Below are 18,394 nucleotides of genomic sequence, written 5' to 3'. Positions count from 1 at the left end.
AATATCAGCCCTTGTTAAGAATTAAAACTAGATTGATATCTTAAAATTATTTATGTGTACAAACATTATGCTCAAGGAAGGCCCATGACACCTTTGCCTGTTTTTAAAAGCCATGCATGGACATTGCCATCTGCTGGACACTCCAAGCAAAAGCATCGATGTTGTGTGGATAATGCGTGATAACAGAAAAACTGTGCTTTGCAAAATTATTCACACCTTAAACTTTAACACCTCTATCAATGCATTGTTATTGGAATTTTGCATCACTGACCAACACAAACTGGTGCTGGACTGTTACTATTAACTCTAGATTACTGATAGCCCTAGCAGATGTACACTGAAAATCATGCCTGATAAAGGAGGTGAATAATGGTCCAAAGATAATGAAGCAGTTGTGTTTTTAATGAACTTGTTTCTTTTTATTTTTAAAATGGCATATTGAAAGTTGTGTTTATTCTTCTGCATAATTAATGCAAAAATGTGTCCTGGCATTTATGATTCCTATCTATCTTTGTTCATGTTTCTATTGATATTTTGACCGCTTATTATCTTTGAATTTGGCAGAGCTTCTTGCTGTTACCCTAATCTTTATCTTGAGACTCTTAATGGGCCAGTCCAAAAAATTTTCTAAATCAATTGATTACTTTACAACTGAATCTGCCAGTATTTCTTTTTATAAACAATATCTGAAATGTGGTGTGCACCTGGATTTTGAGTCCTTTTACTCTGATAATCCTAAACATGTCCAGTCCAACTAGTTGCATTTAGGAATCATTTAGTTAACGCCAGTGTAATTTAATCCCAGTATGTTCTGTGAGAGTCTCAGAGATTTCTTAGTGTAGATTAGTGAATAAATAGCATCATGGAGACAGAGGAATAAGTGACATGTCTGCCCCTTATCCAAGTGTGCCACAAAGGAATACATTTTGAACTAAGAGCTATTAGAAGTTTGAAGTTTTGAGGGACAGTAAGATGTGGATGAAAGTGTTTTGGTCAGATGGGGCCATGATTCAATTTTTGTGGTCTACATTAAAGCGAACACAGAACAGCATTCTGATAACACCGTCCCTGCAAGACATGTGAAAAGAGGTATGAATACATTTACAAGGCCCTGAACCCCCCTAATGCTCAGCTGTTTGGTGGTTTGTTGTCAGGTCATGACCTCCAGAAGTTGATGATTTCTCTCATAAATCACGCTTTCGTTGCATTCTGGTTTATTACGTTTTAAATTATTACGCATTTAAGGCCTCGCTCATTCTCCAGTAACTCACCTGCAGGTGGTTTAAAATGTGACTGCGAGGATGCTGAGCAGTACAGAAAAGAGCTCATAATTCCAGTGCCGTCTGCCTGCATTGGCTCCCGGTTCACCTTCAATTTCAATTTAAAGCTTGGCTGGCTGCCTCCGTAGCTCTAAAGAACCAAGCTACTTCCTTTATCACAGGACTTCTTCAGCGACGTTTAGTCAATCTAGTAGCAAATCACTGCTGCACTTCTCACATCCCACATACAATGAAAAGAGTACCTGTGCCCTCTTATATAATTTTGTTTTTTTCTGTTCGACTTTAGCAGTGATCATAGTTGGTTCAAAGAAGGCCACCTTTAAATAAATGTGTTGCATATGATACATTCTGGCAATGAAACCATAAAGAAAGCATTGAGGACAAGCATTATTGGTAACAATGTGTACAATAAGCATAATTTATTGCAAATTGCTTACAGAAAGAAACCAGGTGCAATCAGAGGTCATAGAAAACGTGAAATGAGATGAGCTGGGTCTGAATTGGAATAATGGGATCTCTTAATGGTGGCACATCTAACTGTTTATAGGATTGATATACCACATTTTAATGAAAAAACAAAATGGCTTTCATCTCTAAAAATCAAAATATGTCCAGAAACTCACACAGTAACGTCAGAAAAATGGACAGTGGTGTGAAAGGATTTTAAATTGCAATGTTGGTACTGAAATAAGCTTCAGTTCTAGGCCCTTACATAACTCTAAGTTATAGTTGATAGTTATAATTAATGATAGAAAGTTGAGGAGGCTCAAAAAATTCACAACCTAAACAGATGTGATTACAGCTTTGATCTCTTGCGGGCATATTGGATGGGTTAGAGTTAACCCTAGCCTTGCATTTCTTTGTTTAGCTCTACACAGCAAAAGTTCAGCCTAGCTGAGCTATTCCTGTCTGTAACTTAATTTTTTTACCCTGTAAAAAACACACTGAGGCCTCTCTTTTAATGTACAAAGATTTGATGCAATTACCTAGATTTCTCTTAGGCAGCTTTTAATTGGTTGACGTTATGGACTAAATTTGCTTCCTTTGATTACCTTTCAAAATCTGTTTGAAAGGTAATCAAATTTGACTATATGATTGAATTGATTTGATACTTTGACTTATTTCTATTATAGTGAGAGGATATGTACTTTCAATATAAAGATATTGAACTTAGAGTAAATTGCATAAAAACTTTAATGTGATCAGAATTGACAAAATTATCATTGTGCTTCTTCCCCAGTACCTTCAGGTCTATAAGGGGATACATGTGGATAATTGTGTATCAAATGTTGTTTTCTCTTCCAGGACCACAAGAACAAAATTACATCACTCTGTTCTTGTAGCTGGTTCTTGCATATATGCTGGGTAGAACATTTTTTCTTGGGGTGTATTCAACAAATACAAGTGTTCCCAAGTGTATATGGAGAACACTTGTAGGGTATAAGTACAGGAGCAGGCAGAGATGAGGCTGGTTAAAAATTGTGACTAACCTACCCCAAAATGTTGTGAGTGGCCACACACAAAAAAAGGCCAATGAAGAAATTCAAGGCAATCCATTTGAAAGTAGTAGCTGTGCCCATTGATGGTGATTAAAAGGTCAAAATCCTAATTTGGTGAAAGGGAAAATAATGCGTCAGCGCCCTCTGCTGGAAAAAATGCTTACAGCACCTGGTATTCCCTCCCAGGTGATCTTCCATCCAAGTTTGCTCTGCTTTGCTTCCGAGTTCATACGAGATCGGGCGTGTTTAGAGTGGCATGACCGTAAGCTGCAGATTTCTCGCCTTGTATTTAAAGTGACCACAGTTTTTTAAAGCGGTTGTGATGTGGAAAATTTCCTGGCAAAACATTCAAAATCTCAGCCTAATAATGGCTGAGCTACTTAAGTGGCACTTTTGCCTGGGGACAATCCTCATCCTGGAAATCAGATCAGGGTGTTTCTCCGAAGCCATAGCTCACTTTTCTTGAAAAAAAAAAAAAATTTTTCTCGACGTTCAAAACAGTTTGAAGGAGGCTTCAAAAGAGAAAATAACTTTCAACAGAATGTCTATTTGCTGCTCTTCGAGTCACAAGGCCGACATCCAAAGTATATGTGCAGGTGCACTCATGCTACTGCCGTTCAACAAGCTCTGCACTGGCGGGGACATAATTCCAGGAGCAAAACTGCTGTGTGAGCAAAACTGGGTTTTGTCATAAACTTTTGAAGAGAATAAGCCTGCTTCTAGATTTCTATTTGAGGAGCGTTTCTGGAATGTTGGAAAAATGTCCTGGCTTACGCTGGTCTTAGCTTTCTTTCGGCTCTCGATTCTTTATAAATGTTTGTCTACATCTCCTTATTTTAATTAATGGCAGTTGTCTCAGTAAGCAATATTGACATGTAATGTTTTGGGTTCAAAATTAGATTAGAGAAAACACAACCAACTAATAAAATATGATTACTAATTTAATGGCTGCATGTGGTTCATTTCTCAAATGTTTGTCTGTCTTTTGTGACACAGGAATAGAGTTTGCACAGAATGAATTGTAGATCAACATTTATGTGCCAGCAGAGTTTGCCTGCTCCATTATTATAAGAGCTGACTAAGCGCCTGCATACTACCAATGTACACAAGGATTTTTTTTTTTGTTTTGGGACAAACAAAATGTTTGCTTCCTAAATATGTCCATTTGATGTACAGTACAGACCAAAAGTTTGGACACACCTTTTAATCCAATGAGTTTCCTTTATTTTCATGACTATTGACATTGTAGATTCACACTGAAGGCATCAAAACTATGAATAACACATGTGGAAATATGCACTAAACAAAAAAGTGTAAAACAACTGAAAATACCCCTTATATTCTAGTTTCTTCAAAGTAGCAACCTTTTGCTGTGATTACTGCTTTGCACACACTCTGCATTTTCTTGATGAGCTTCAAGAGGTAGTCACCTGAAATGGTTTTCACTTCATAGGTGCCCTGTCAGGTTAATAAGTGGGATTTCTTGCCTTATAAATAGTCATGAAAATAAAGAAAGCCCATTGAATTAGAAGGTGCGCCCAAACTTTTGGTCTGTACTGTATGTCTGAGCTAAATTTGTTTTCAGATCAACAGACAGACAGTGTGAGTTGAAAAACAGAAATGGATAACTTGCTTAGATAAGTACAGGTCAGATACAGGATACATGTTTCTTATTTGAATGCTTCAGGTGTGTATTTGGGAGACAACTGGTTTAACCTATCTTGATTTTGCAAGTTAAATTTCTGATGCTGTGTTGCATGACCTTGGTCATTTTCATGGAGTTTTTATGAGCATTGATGTATGAAGTTTTACTTTCTACTCTTTTAAAACTAGTTTTAGACAAAGTTTAACTTATAAATATTTTAATAGTTGTTTATATTTCTTTGTTCCTTGTCTTTTAAAGCTGTATACTATAGCGATGTTAAGAAGTTATACATACCATCACTGGCAGAAGCGTTTTATTATCAGATGAGCCAAAAACCGGGCTATTTGGTCACAAAACGTGTGTCAGAAGTAGGCACACTTTTTGGTCAAGTTTTCTATCTTGAAAACTTGACCAAAAAGTTTCAAGATAAGAATCACAACTGTGATTTATTTATTTATTTATTTATTTATTTATTTATTTATTTATTTATTTATTTATTTATTTATTTATTTATTTATTTATTTATTTATCCGAGACTTGATAAAGGGATTTTTCAGGTTCGAATGTGTAACTGAAATTTCGGAGTTTTCTGCATGCAGTGAAGGCAACACCGTGCCACGCCTACGGGCTTTGACGAATCATGCGCGCGCCGGGGTGGATCTCTTTCCTCCGTGCGTCGCGGAGCGGATTCGGAGCCGCTCGAGAGACGCACACAGAGTTCGGTCCGTGTCTGGCTGCAGCAAGCTAACCCCGCAGAAAGGCCACTGCGGGAAGATGGCGACGGAGAAACAGAAACACGAGGGAAGAGTTAAAATCGGACATTACATTCTCGGTGATACGCTCGGAGTCGGGACTTTTGGGAAGGTTAAAGGTATGTCTCGTATGTGTTGCCGTCTGTGCGTCCTGGCGACTGAAAGATGGAGGCTTTTAGCTTATCCGCTAACTTAGCCTGCTAGCGAGCTAAACTGTCGCCAAATCGGAAATGTAGCTCATATGTTGTCATGGTCTAGCTTTACCTACTGTGTGAGAAACGCCACATATTAGGGTAAAGCAGCTGAATGATTCAACAGAGCTAGCAAGACTTCTCAATTATTTCTGACACAAAAGTATTAGTTAGCGTTAATAGCGCTGTTAGCTAACCCAGTGATCCACAAGTCGCTGTTGGGACTGAAGTAAATCTTCCTGACTGCTATTGATTCGTCCCCCTCTTTCTGTTTCCAAACATTAAAATTACTCTTGTGACCTTTACGGGTGAGGAAATGTTAACTCTTCCAGGTGTGTTTGGAGAGGGAGTGGGTCAAAACCAGTTAAATGTTCGCCCCAGTGTTTTCAGAGGACTACCCAAGTAGTAGCTAAGGTCATTAACAGAGGTTACCTACTCAGTTTGGACAGAGGTGGGATTTGTTAGCTGTAATTTGTGCTCCCCCCCTCCGACACACATTATAAACCTGGACCTATCACCCTTTTCCAACAAACAGCCGGTCTGTTTATAGTCAGTTAATTTTCAGTGACTCATCTCCCTGGTACCCCAATTCCTGTAGCTGATGAAAGGAAAACACGGTGTTAGTGCATTGGAGCTGCTGCCCTGAGCGAAGGGTATCCAGATTTAAGCAGTAAAGAAGGATGTTCACTTACAGAGTTGCACAGAGTGTTATAGAATTGCTGTCCGGAGTACAAATAAATATTTTATTACTGCGTCTGTTTGATTCCAAATATGTGGCAGGCCTATTGGATTTTGTGATCAAGGTTTGTGTGAAATGGCCTGTTTACTTAGGTGGTAGTTGCTGTAAAATGGTTTCAGGACGGCTGCTTTGTTTATACAATGTTACAAAAAGAGTTATAAATAGTCTGCCAACATTTCCAGATCCGTCATGTCATGTTTTATGACGGGCTGAGAGCAAAAGCTCAAAAGGACCAAAAACCAAGCAACTTTGCTGCAATACTTTCAGCCTTTTCTTACAACTTCTGAAATCAGCTCTTGATCAGTTCACTTCAGTAGAAATTAAAGTGCTGTGGTATTCACTGATTGAGAAAAAAGGGATTTTTAAGTTTCCAACTCCTCAGTGTCTTATCACGACTGGCAAAGTTGACCTGGCATTTCCTCTTTGTATCTCTAAATATTTTGCCATCACATCTAATAAAGTGAAACTTTGAGCATCGACTAACATAGCAAACTGCTCTGTTGTTCCACTATTTGATCAGTTATTGTAATGTAATTTTTTTGTTTGCTGTCCTATTGGAATAATCCTCTAGCAGCAACTGACTAAGCAAGAACATTTTTGCATGAAATTCTCCATTGAGATATTTGCGTATCTAAGTTTATACTTTCTACTTTGACATTTGTAATGTGTTGCAGATCACAGTGCAATAAAATGTGTGCGTGTGTTTGTAGCAGTAAATCTGATTCAAGCAAAATATCACAACAAACCTCAGCCATAAAGAGTTGAGGTCAAGAAAAAAAAACGACTTTGAGGAGCAGCACAGAAGCTAGAAGTTGGGCTGTAAACTTTGAACTTTGATTCCTCATGTGGACTGCAAGGATGAGTCCAAATAAACAATTATTGATCTCTGTCTGCTGCATTTAAATAAAACAAGTTGCACAAATTTAAACACAACTATTGTAACTATTAAATGTTCAGAAATTATTTTCTTCTTATGTTATGAAAGATATGCCAATTATTGCCGTTCTTGCAAACATTTTTTGACTATTCAGTCTATGAACAGATATTTTTGTGCTTTTGCTTTCTGATTTCAATTCTTCTCCCTCTGTTATTTGTTCGTTGTTCAGTGGGCCAACATGAGCTGACCAAGCACCAAGTGGCTGTGAAAATCTTGAACAGACAGAAGATCCGCAGCTTGGACGTGGTGGGAAAAATCCGCCGGGAGATCCAGAACCTCAAGCTTTTCAGGCACCCTCACATAATTAAACTGTAAGTCCTAGATTACACACTCGCTCACCGCCATGTAATCCCCCCCGCCGCCACATTAATGCCACCCACTGAACTATTTCCAGACTTTAGAAATGGTGTGTTCCAGGATGCATCCGTCAGGGTGATATCATCTGACCCCGTGTCCCTTTCCATCAGCCCGCTCTGTCTGCGTTGTGCTTTCCCCTCCCCCTTCTTGTTGTGCATTTTAATGAGCAAAAAGTGCATTATCAACGACCCCAGCCTTACTGGGCCGTGTGACCTCTTTGTCCTGAAATAATTACTCGCCAAAGAGCAGCTTTTGAGGCAGTAACCACGTTGCTTGCCTTGCCGTGCTTGAAATGACTTGTGAAGTTCCTGATAACATTTGTACCTGCTAATGTGGAAAGATGACAGATATTTTCAATGAGTCATATTACAGTTACTGTCGGAGCTGAGTGACACACTCGTGTTGCAAAATGTCCTGCGGTTTCATAAGGGAGTGAGCCTTATGAACCTTTTGGAATAGACTATCCAAAATCTATTTTATTCAGCAACATACTGCTACATACAGCAGGGATACTCTGTTACTGAAAGGAGCACTGATCTAAGTACAATGAAGGAAATTACTGCAGTACTTCCTGCCCGATGGGTAATTGTCTGTAGGGTACAGTTAGAGGGTTAGTAAATAGAGCACAAGGTGCGGCAAATGTCTTGAATATCAGCTCCATGTCATGCATGCACAAGAATGTAAACTTTGTGTGTGGGATCTTAGAGCGAGAGAGAGAGATGTCATCTTTTCCAGAGGGCGGAAGCAAATGGAACAAACTCTGTGGTGTGGCCTGTTTAGTCTTAGAGCAAATGCAGCAGTGCAACACAATAGTACTATGACATATGTATGGAAGCCCATTTCCGCCATAAAGGGAAAAAATAAAAACACAAGAAGATATCCTAATCACGAGTTTTGAAGACATAATTGCAAGAGTAAATCTCAATATTACATGTTTTGAATTTATAATTACCAGAAGAAAAATTGTAACTATGACTTTAAAACACAAAATTATGACTTTCATTTTCATAATGATGACATGCAAACTTCCTGTTGGGCTTTTGTTTTTTCTTTCAAGGTGGAAATGGGCTTCCAGAGGAACAATTGAATGTTTCTTTTTTTATTAATTTTCCCCTCACTCTTTAAATTTCTATTTATTTTTTTTATTTCAATGGTTGTATTCACTGCCCACATAAGACAGGAGATGTTTTGAATTGCCTTCCTGTGAAGTTAAGACTAGCAGGTTCATGAACAGAGTCAGGAGGGTAAAGCTGACGCATTGTTTTCAGAGGGATGTGGAGAAAAGTTGTGTGATTTGATAAGGGGGTTTTGATGAGTAACACACAAGTCATCATTATACATCTAATGTTCAAGTTATTAAACTGCAAAGTAAAATTTCTTTCAAATCATGTTTTATGTATACGGAATATAAATGGGAGGCAAATACATTTCTTCCCTTGTTCCCAGTTACCTTCTATTTAAAGAGACTCTTAGTGTTTAAATGTAGAAACTCCACCAGCATTCAGCCACTAAGAAACAGAACAAAATTCAGATCACAGATTTTGAAAAAGTTAGGATTACAAAAACATATAGACAAAGTACAAGGCTTAGGCTCATGATTCTAATCAAAACGTTTTCAAATCAGATCAGGAGTGTTGACCAAGCAAAGCGCTTGATTTCTGTTGTTCTGTTGTCAACTATTTATGATTTTTTATTTGCTACCCACAACTCTAGCTAGATATGCAATTTCCAAGGCCACTTGTTAAAAATCACTGCCTATTTTCTTGTTCTTAGCCATCCAAGATGATCAGATATCCCCTGCTTTCCAAGACACGTTTAAGTCTCGTTCATTTTTGCAGCATTTAGAACAAAGTACCACTTTTGTGAAGCAGGGAAAATACCTTCTGTAAATAATTCCACATAATTAACTGGAACTGAACTGAAATGTGTTGCATGGCAAATTATCAATGAGTCATATCAAAACAGAGAAGAAGAATACAAACATTATTTCGGCATTCAGCAAACTGCTTTAGAGCTAAGAATAAGTTTAGATAGGTTTGTATCTGTATGTATCCAGACAACTGCAGAAACCCGTGTTAGGAGGGAATATCAAATGACACATGCTTCAATAATTGGTATCATATGTCATATCAGTTGGTGTAGAAAGGACATTTGTTTATGCTGATTTTTTTTTTTTTAACATTTTTGTTTGTTTTTGCTTGCAGTGTAAGTTCCACATTAAAGTCGTTAAAAATTTTGTTGCTCTTGCTATTAAAGCCTTTTGGTTTTAACTGATGTTTATACGATACAGCATATGTCTAAGTTCAGAGCATATTCTGGGAATTCAGCACAGCTTTTACTTAGAAATGAGCACTGGGAACTAAAGGTGACAGTACCATAGTTTAGATGGGGTCATAGATCATTACAACAAAACTGTGTGTGTGGGTGTGTTTGCAAACCGGTCACAAACCAGGTGCTGGTTCTCACTTAATCGTGTACAACCTTATAAAGCTTGATCTTATAAGGCTTATAAGGTTTTTTTTTACTTTAAACAAAAAAAGTTTAAAGTACAGAAGTTGCGCTTAAAACATATTAAACATAATAGATTAGATTTAAATGCTTTCCTTTTAAAATTTCTCAAACATTTCATTGCTCAAACTCAGTTGTAATCATATTTTGACGTGTCAAGTCAAATATTCATGTCTGGCTGATTCTTCTTTGGCACGATATGAAATTAGGTTCCTGCCATCTGAGCTGTTTTGAGTCAGTTCTGCTCCTCAGCTGTTAATAACTCATGTGATTTTAATCTTTTCGTTACTGTTGTTGCAGGTATCAAGTTATTAGCACCCCTACAGATATCTTCATGGTCATGGAGTATGTCTCAGGTGGAGAGCTCTTCGATTACATCTGCAAAAATGGAAAGGTAAGACATGACAGTACAGAAGATGATCTGAGAGTTGTAGATCAATGGGTCGTATTTTACTTTGATTGGTCTGTGTGAACGCTAACGGGTAATTTCTGATCTATTAGTTGGAAGAGAAGGAGAGTCGGCGACTGTTCCAGCAGATCATATCAGCGGTAGATTACTGCCACAGGCACATGGTGGTGCACAGAGACCTCAAACCTGAGAACGTGCTGCTCGACGCGCACATGAATGCAAAGATCGCAGATTTCGGTATGTACTCTACACTTCACCTGGCAGGCTGGATAAGAGGCGCCATTGTCGTTATTGTAAAAGGATAGCCAGTGAGGTTTCAGGTTACTCTGCAAGCATTTTGTGGTGTGATGTTTTTAAGAGCAGGCATTGTTTGATATGTGTTAGTATAGGAACAGTCATGAATGCTGAAATAGAAGGCACAGGCAGGCTTTCCAGTTACTAGCAGCACTGGCTTGTTTACCAGAAAATTGGCTAATATGTTGCCTGATCCTAGAAAAGATAACATCAGTGCACAGTGAGGGTAAATGTGAAGTTAGACTTGAAAAAGTTCTGAATATGTATTAGAGGAAGGTGAATTCCTCTTTGTCACTGGAAAATACTCCCAAGGCTAGATGGATAGTTAGATAGTGTTGAAGCTCGACCTTCAACTTACGCCGGCTTTACTTTGTTATTGCATTTGTTTTATCTATGACTCAGATTTACTCTTGCTGCCAACAATAGGAGATTTTCTCTCCTTATAGGGAGCCTAAGCATGAGTTGTAATGATGAGGTCAAATAAACTCTGGGAACTTTACTACTGCTGTTTGTTTGGCAAACAGAGCCATAGCATTACTGTCTTTTATGTTCATAACGCCATGAAGAAGAACAAGTGACACAAAAAGGTGAAAATTGAAGGATACTGGTTTTTTTAATTATTATTCTGAGCTATATGAGGAATAGCTTGTAAATCCTTGAGTAAATATTGATTATTGCAAAATTAACTGCAGATGTGCCTTTGAAATTCCTTTGAAATGTTTCACATTATAACTCCTAACTTTATTTTCCCACAAACTCTGGTCAGCTCCCCTGAGCCTGCTGGAAGAAATGTAGAGAGGGGGACTTGTTGTACTTTTCTTTTTTTTTTTATTTGTAAAAAATAATGCATTGATCTATCTCCAATTGAAGTTTGTGATTCTAACATGACACCAAACATTTTAATGCATTAACAATTCAAAATTCTGTGCAGGTCTTTCAAACATGATGTCAGACGGAGAGTTCCTGAGAACAAGTTGTGGTTCTCCAAACTATGCTGCTCCAGAGGTCATCTCAGGAAGGTAATGAACCAGTTCTCAAGTGGAAAATTAGCCCTGAAAGTCAAACTTTGCATAGAGTCTTACATATATATTTTTTACACCTGTCCTCAGGTTATACGCCGGTCCCGAGGTGGATATATGGAGTAGTGGTGTCATTCTGTATGCGTTATTGTGTGGGACACTCCCCTTCGATGACGACCACGTGCCAACGCTCTTTAAAAAGATTTGCGATGGGATCTTTTTCACGCCACAGTATCTGAACCCCTCAGTAGTAAGCCTCCTTAAACACATGCTGCAAGTGGATCCAATGAAAAGGGCAACTATTAAAGAGATCCGGTAAGCCAAAAATACAATGTCATTATTGTCTTTATTCTGTTTTGGATTATAAAGACGACTTCTTTAGCGCGTTTCACCCCTTGATCTGTTTATTTCACCACTGTAGTGAGGACGATTGGTTCAAGCAAGATCTGCCAAAGTACTTGTTTCCTGAGGACCCTTCCTACAGCAACAACATGATTGATGACGAGGCCTTGAAAGAAGTGTGTGAGAAGTTCGAGTGCACAGAGGAGGAGGTTCTCTCCTGCATTTACAGTCGCAACCACCAGGACCCGTTAGCAGTGGCATACCACCTAATCATCGACAATCGGCGCATCATGAGCGAGGCCAAGGATTTCTACCTGGCCTCAAGCCCGCCAGACAATTTTCTGGACGACGTGGCTGGAATCATCAAGCCCCACCCCGAGCGTTTACCCATCTTCGTGGCGGAGCCTCCTCCGAGGTCTCGCCACACACTGGACGAACTGAACCCCCAGAAGTCCAAGCACCAGGGCGTACGAAGAGCCAAGTGGCACCTGGGGATCCGCAGTCAGAGCAGACCCAACGACATTATGACCGAAGTGTGCCGTGCAATGAAACAGCTGGATTATGAGTGGAAGGTTAGGGGAAAAACATCCAATGTTAGCAGTTTTTAAAACCGATTAATTTGCCTTAATGTGTGTTTACAGAATTTAATTTCTTGTTCTTTCTAGGTTGTTAATCCATATTATCTGCGTGTGAGGAGGAAGAATCCTATCACAGGAATGCAAACCAAGATGAGCCTTCAACTCTACCAGGTGGACAGCAGAACCTACCTCCTTGACTTTCGTAGCATAGATGGTAAGTTCTTCCACTCAGTTCTGCATATTAGGACGGTATTAGGTCAGATATGTTGGCTCAAGTCGCAGCAACGTGGCTTAAAAAGAGCTTTGAAATTTGGTGTAAATTTACACTCTAAAGACTTGAGTCTGACAAACAGTCTAGTTTCATTAGAGGTATCAGTTGGCCACTGATCACCAGTCAGACAGGGGAACACAGATGTGCTCTACAGCAAATGGGTGCGTTTCATTTGTTAGCCAGGAATATTTGCGAATATCAAGCTAATATTGGTTCATAACTAGGGCTGTGTAATTTTATAAATTCTACAATATTTATCAATGTTTTTTTTCCTCAGAAAGGGTATCGATTTTTAATCCGCCAGCATCAAAACATTAAATCTTACTTTGAGTTTTATGTCAAATCCACATGAAATAAATGACAGCTATCACACATGACATTTTTTTACCCAGTTGCACATGTACAGTACATTAAAATTAAAAATAACATGTAATGAAACAACCAGTTACAATTAATTAAATAATGAAATGAAATAGATAAAGTACATTACATAATCTAAGTGAATAAGACAAAAAAAGGTTTCTTTTCTGCATAACCAAATATACAAAACCACACAATTAACATTTAAACAAAGCAAATGTATAACAAATATATAACAAAAACAACATTTATTAGACCAGTATTTCACCATCAGTTCAATTAATTCAAGTCTATGGAACAGCTACAAAATGTTACCAAATCATTCTGTCCTTCAGAAAATCATAATCGTATCGAACCGTATTGTTTGCTGGATATCATGATATATATCATATTATGAGATTAGTGTATCACTACAGTCCTATTCATAGCAGTCGGGGTGTTTTTATCTGTAGCTGAATGATAGTGAACACATGCATGTTTGTAAAACTGAACTCTTTTACCATGTAAAGTGCACCATTCACTTTTTGTTTACCGTAATTAATGCAACTAATGACTGATGTTTAATTCAGTCATTAGAAAAAAATTATTTGCAATTTTGAAAATTTTTGCAAAAAAGTTTACCTCAACTAAGAGAACTGAAAGAAACTTTGTATTTTTGACTCAACACCCATGTTAAAGCATTTCCTTACTCATTAACCTTTGCAGAAAATGGTTTTCTTAAGATCTGGTACGAGGTTGTCCTTCCTTTAAAAGTACTCATCCCTGTGTTTTTCTGTACTTTAATTGTTTGTTTTCTATTGAGCTAATTTACTCTGCTTTTTGTTGATAAAAACATAGCACATAAATGGCATATTTATGTTGACCTAGATATCTTGGCGAAACCTGATCCGTATATATTTGGGTTGTTTATCTGACTCGTGTCCTGCAGTGTCCTGCTCTAGTATAGACTTCATTAATGATTGACTGAAAATGAGGGCTTTTGGTTGTCTGTACGGACTTGGCAATAACTTCAAACGAAATGTTAGGAGTGTTTTTTGTGGGCAGTTTGATGTGACACAGTCGTGCTGTTTAAAGGGGACGAGTCTAAAATTTGACCCTAGCTGACCTGATTTGTTAGCAATGTTCAATTGTAGATCGTGCCAAAACAAATATGTTGTGAAAGCTTAATGTTTCGAAAGCAAAGGGTAAATTTTATAAAGTTATATGTGGTCGGTATTGTTTGGATTTTTACAAGGAAACCTCTTGTGAGATTTATTCCCTTTGATTGCCATCAAAGGATGCTAGAAAACCACTAGGGGATAATAAAAGCTGGCCTCTTGTACAAGACTGACGAATCTTGCTCTTGCAGCTTAAAAATGTTAATTGTTGGTTATTGCAAAAGATGTAGGGTCTAAACTGAATGCAAATGCTGGTTATTAGTGACACCTATAAATCCAGCTCACAAGATCCACTAGAACAAAATTTTAACAATGTTTTTCTGGAAAACTAAGCCTGAATGCCATTTTTTTTCTTAATAAGCAAAAAAGAAACTAATTTCTATTAAGATATAGACACAGAAAATATCCTAAAACCTAATGAAAACCCAGTGAAACATGATAATACTAAGTTTATAAAGATTTAAATACTTCGGTATGTTTGCCGTCAGACCACACATCAGTGTACTCCAAGCATATTTCAAGATTAGTATTCCCATTAAAGTCTGTTATTTTAAGACAATATAAGACATACTATATGTTTGTGTTGGTGTATTGGTATAACATTGATAAAAATCCATGTACTTTGTCAGCTGGGTTTAATTAAAGTCATGTTTTTGTCCCAGCAAAACAAAAAATATTTGCTGCAGGACTGTTACACAACACATATGGGCATGTTAGATTATATATATTTATGTAATAGAGATGGGTGAGAACTGATCATGCTGTTTGGAGGAATGCTTCATTTCTCAGTAATGTATGTGAACCACTTCCTGAATGAAATGCCAAGGGATGGAGGAAGGGGGTTGCTAGTGGCAGGGAGTGTCTTATGGGATTCAACCAAAGATTCCCCCCATTTCTTTGTTTTCACAAAAGAAGATTTTACAAACCTCACATTATACTTTTTATGAAAGAATGTCTGTAATAAATTCTAATCAGTATTTCCCAGTTACTGACATTGTTGTACCCTTGCAAGTCAGTGCTGTTAATCTCTCAGAAGAATAGTTTAAATGTTTTTTGTGTGTGTGTGTTTGTAGGTTTTATTGGTTTTTCCTTGTTAAACATAGTCTTTCTTGTGCCGTTCAGATGATATGCTGGAGACTAAATCTGGAACTGCTACCCCTCTCCGCTCTGGGTCCGTGGGCAACCACCGCGCCACAGTAAAGAGCGACGCAGAGGGAGCAGACGTTTCGGCCACCTCCAGCACTGCGCAGCCCACCAAGACCGCCGAAGGCTCCCTAGGTTCCTCTCTGACCTCGTCCGTCGACTCGTCGGGTGGTGCGGACAGCACGCCCGCCCCCCGACCGGGAAGCCACACCATCGAGTTCTTTGAGATGTGCGCAAATCTTATTAAACTACTTGCACGATAGCTTGCAAAACAATCATCGCTAGCCTTTTTTCTCTCTGAGTGTCTTTATAGCAATAAGCATGCAACCGATTCATGGCTCACTTTATCCAGGCTGAGGATGAAGTGATTGTTCCATGGCACTGATGCAGGTTGGCGTTCCCTGAGCTGTAGGGGGAGGTATACCGAGCTGACTGGGTCTGTAGGAGTTGAAGAAAGAGGAATCACGTGCTACTTAACTAGGACAGAACATTTCAGAGGGGAGGGTAAGAAGGTGGTGGGGGGGGGGTCTTTGAATTTCCAAATCAGTCCTAACAACAGATGCCCACATCCCAAATACAACTATATGCGGAAGTGATTACACTGAACGGTCTGTACTTATAGCCTGTAAGGCGCACGTTTCAGTACAGAGAACAAAATCTTGTTTTTTTTGGCCTGCAGAGGAGGAAGCCACGGGTTGGGGGGGGGTTAAGAATTGAGTGGCAGTCATAGGAGGCAGGAAGCACTTTTGCACAACTTTCTTTAATTTTCTGCTGCTTGTAGTTTTATTATTTTTTTTCTTGGTAGGGATCAGAGAGGCGTTGCAGATGTATCGGGGCACTGCACTATTTTCCATGCCGATCACATTCAGTTGGACCCCAAAACGTGCAGTGACCCTTGATGTCTGCAATGTGTCAGGCACAAAAAACAGGATGCTTCATCAGATTTATGTAGGGTTTTCTTGTTTTTGTCAAATACTTAAATGTTCATGATCTTGTCCTCTTTGTAAAAACAATTTTTTGAACTTGTTTGTCCCCCTGCATTTTTATATATAAAGGCGTGAACATATTTATCAATGCATTAAGTGGAGGAGGTTTTGGTTGTAACAGAATTTGATTTTTTTTTTTCTTGCATTAAATTCTATTGCTGGATATTAGACATATATAAATGTATATTCCTTTCTCTCTTTTTTTTTTTACTCTTTTTAGGTCTTTGTCAGTTTTGTTGCCCTCAATCACAATTGTTCTGATACTTGATTGTCTTTCTAGATAACTAGCTTGCTTTTCCAATTTAAGAGGTGTTTTGTTATGACACACAAATCTAGAAATATATCATTTTAAGTGTTCATGTGTTAGATGGACAAATTGATTTTGAGTTTTTATGTTTTTCTTTGTTTGGGATAAAGTATAAGATATGAGTATGATTACTGAGTGAAATGCCTTTGGCCTACATTCATTTCATAAATGCCAATCAGTCATGTATACAGACATCAAGGCCTAATTTTCAACAAATTGTAGCAGTTATAGCCGATATGTGGAAAGTTCATCGGTGAATACATATAAAATTGTTTGGTTTTTTTTTCCTTCAGATTTTTAGTTTTTAATTGCTCTCACATTCCTTTGAAATTTGACATTTTATTCCAGACTTAACTTGAATTTATTTGGTACTGTAAATTGTTGAGGACAAAACATTTTTGGTAAGATGGTAAACGTGTGACAGATTTACAGTATATTTGATAAAGTTTGTCCGGACATTAAACTTGCAGACTTACAGTCACAGGTATATCTTTAAATAGAACACATCTCATTCCATTTCCTGTTCTGTCTTAAAAGTTTTGAGTGGTAATTGTTTGGCTGCCTTATCCTTATTAGTACTGTTCATCCGTTTTTATGCTTGAAATTTGATTCCAGTGCTGGTCAGAAATATTGGCACCTTTTGCAGTTTTTAAAGATTGATGTCCACGGCTTATATTGTTAGTCTTACACATTTAAACTGGTTTTGAAAAACTTAATACTTTCTTACAAAACGAATAAAAGTCTGACCTCGAGTTTGATTTTGTTTGTTTTTTTTAAAGTCACCCTTTCTGAGGCTTGAGATTACTGGTGTTAAGCTTTAAACAACGCTGAAATAAGTTCAGATCATGATTAAAATTGCAAAGTGTGTCAATAATTGTGATCACGTTCTCTCGTAGTGTATGAAAGGTTTCCACCCAAAAATATTCAGTTCATATTTGACTTTGATGTCTCAGTTTTTAAACCACAGGTTGAAAAAAAGAGGGTAAAGACAGTTTATAGTGTTGTGGACATGGTTTAAAATAGTACTTATTTTTAAAGGGTTTCTTGAAAGTCTAGATTATCAAAACTTGTCATGCCTTACATGATGGGCTTTGTAGGAAAGATGAATGTGTGCAAAAAACATTAACTCTTTGAGAGATTATGGAAAGTGTCCTAGAAGACTGTTTTGTACAGTCTGGTTGAACCTCTTCAATATATTGCTCTATTTTTCTTTGGTGTGAAGGGAGTCCCTACCAGATTGAGCAGTGTAAATCTAAATGGAAAGTGTTGAATCATTTGTATACACAACTGGCTAATAAACTGCTAATAAATTGCATACTGTTGTTTGGACGTGTTTTTGTTTTTCATTTTATGTAGCTATTTTGAATAAATGTTTCTTTGTGAACTAATCCTTTAAATAATGGCGACTAGAGAAGGTTTGATCTTTTCCGTTAAATTTTATAGGTAGTATTCAGACTTTTATATGAATAAATTATTCTAAAATTATCTTTCAGAAATGTTACAGTGGGAAAAAGTTTAAAGTTTCTCTAAAAAATATAAAAGGAACAATATATTAAATCAATGAATTGTAAATTAAAGATGTATACGTAAGATATTGTAAAAATATCTAAATTTGAAGCA

The 18,394-nt window shown here is 37.7% G+C and overlaps 1 protein-coding gene across 1 annotated transcript; it reads left to right on the top strand.

Moving 5' to 3' along the window:
• Positions 1-5,091: 5,091 nt before the first annotated feature.
• Positions 5,092-18,103, top strand: prkaa1 (protein kinase, AMP-activated, alpha 1 catalytic subunit). The gene is made up of 9 exons (XM_032570066.1): positions 5,092-5,295; positions 7,213-7,354; positions 10,209-10,302; positions 10,410-10,554; positions 11,543-11,630; positions 11,721-11,945; positions 12,052-12,544; positions 12,638-12,764; positions 15,461-18,103. Exons 1-9 carry the CDS (start codon positions 5,199-5,201, stop codon positions 15,742-15,744), a joined length of 1,695 nt encoding a protein of 564 aa, XP_032425957.1. The 5' UTR covers positions 5,092-5,198; the 3' UTR covers positions 15,745-18,103.
• Positions 18,104-18,394: the final 291 nt, after the last annotated feature.

This window comes from Xiphophorus hellerii, chromosome 8 (assembly GCF_003331165.1).
Source record: "Xiphophorus hellerii strain 12219 chromosome 8, Xiphophorus_hellerii-4.1, whole genome shotgun sequence".
NCBI classification, from domain to species: domain Eukaryota; kingdom Metazoa; phylum Chordata; class Actinopteri; order Cyprinodontiformes; family Poeciliidae; genus Xiphophorus; species Xiphophorus hellerii.
Note: the sequence above shows the minus strand (reverse complement) of the source record. Positions and strands in the feature narration are given on the sequence as shown.

Coding starts and splice junctions, on each gene's coding strand:
- prkaa1 (XM_032570066.1), top strand. CDS start 5,199: ATGGCGACGGAGAAACAGAAACACGAGGGAAGAGTTAAAATCGGACAT. Junction 10,303..10,409: donor ACATCTGCAAAAATGGAAAG/GTAAGACATGAC, acceptor CTGATCTATTAG/TTGGAAGAGAAGGAGAGTCG. Junction 10,555..11,542: donor TGCAAAGATCGCAGATTTCG/GTATGTACTCTA, acceptor AATTCTGTGCAG/GTCTTTCAAACATGATGTCA.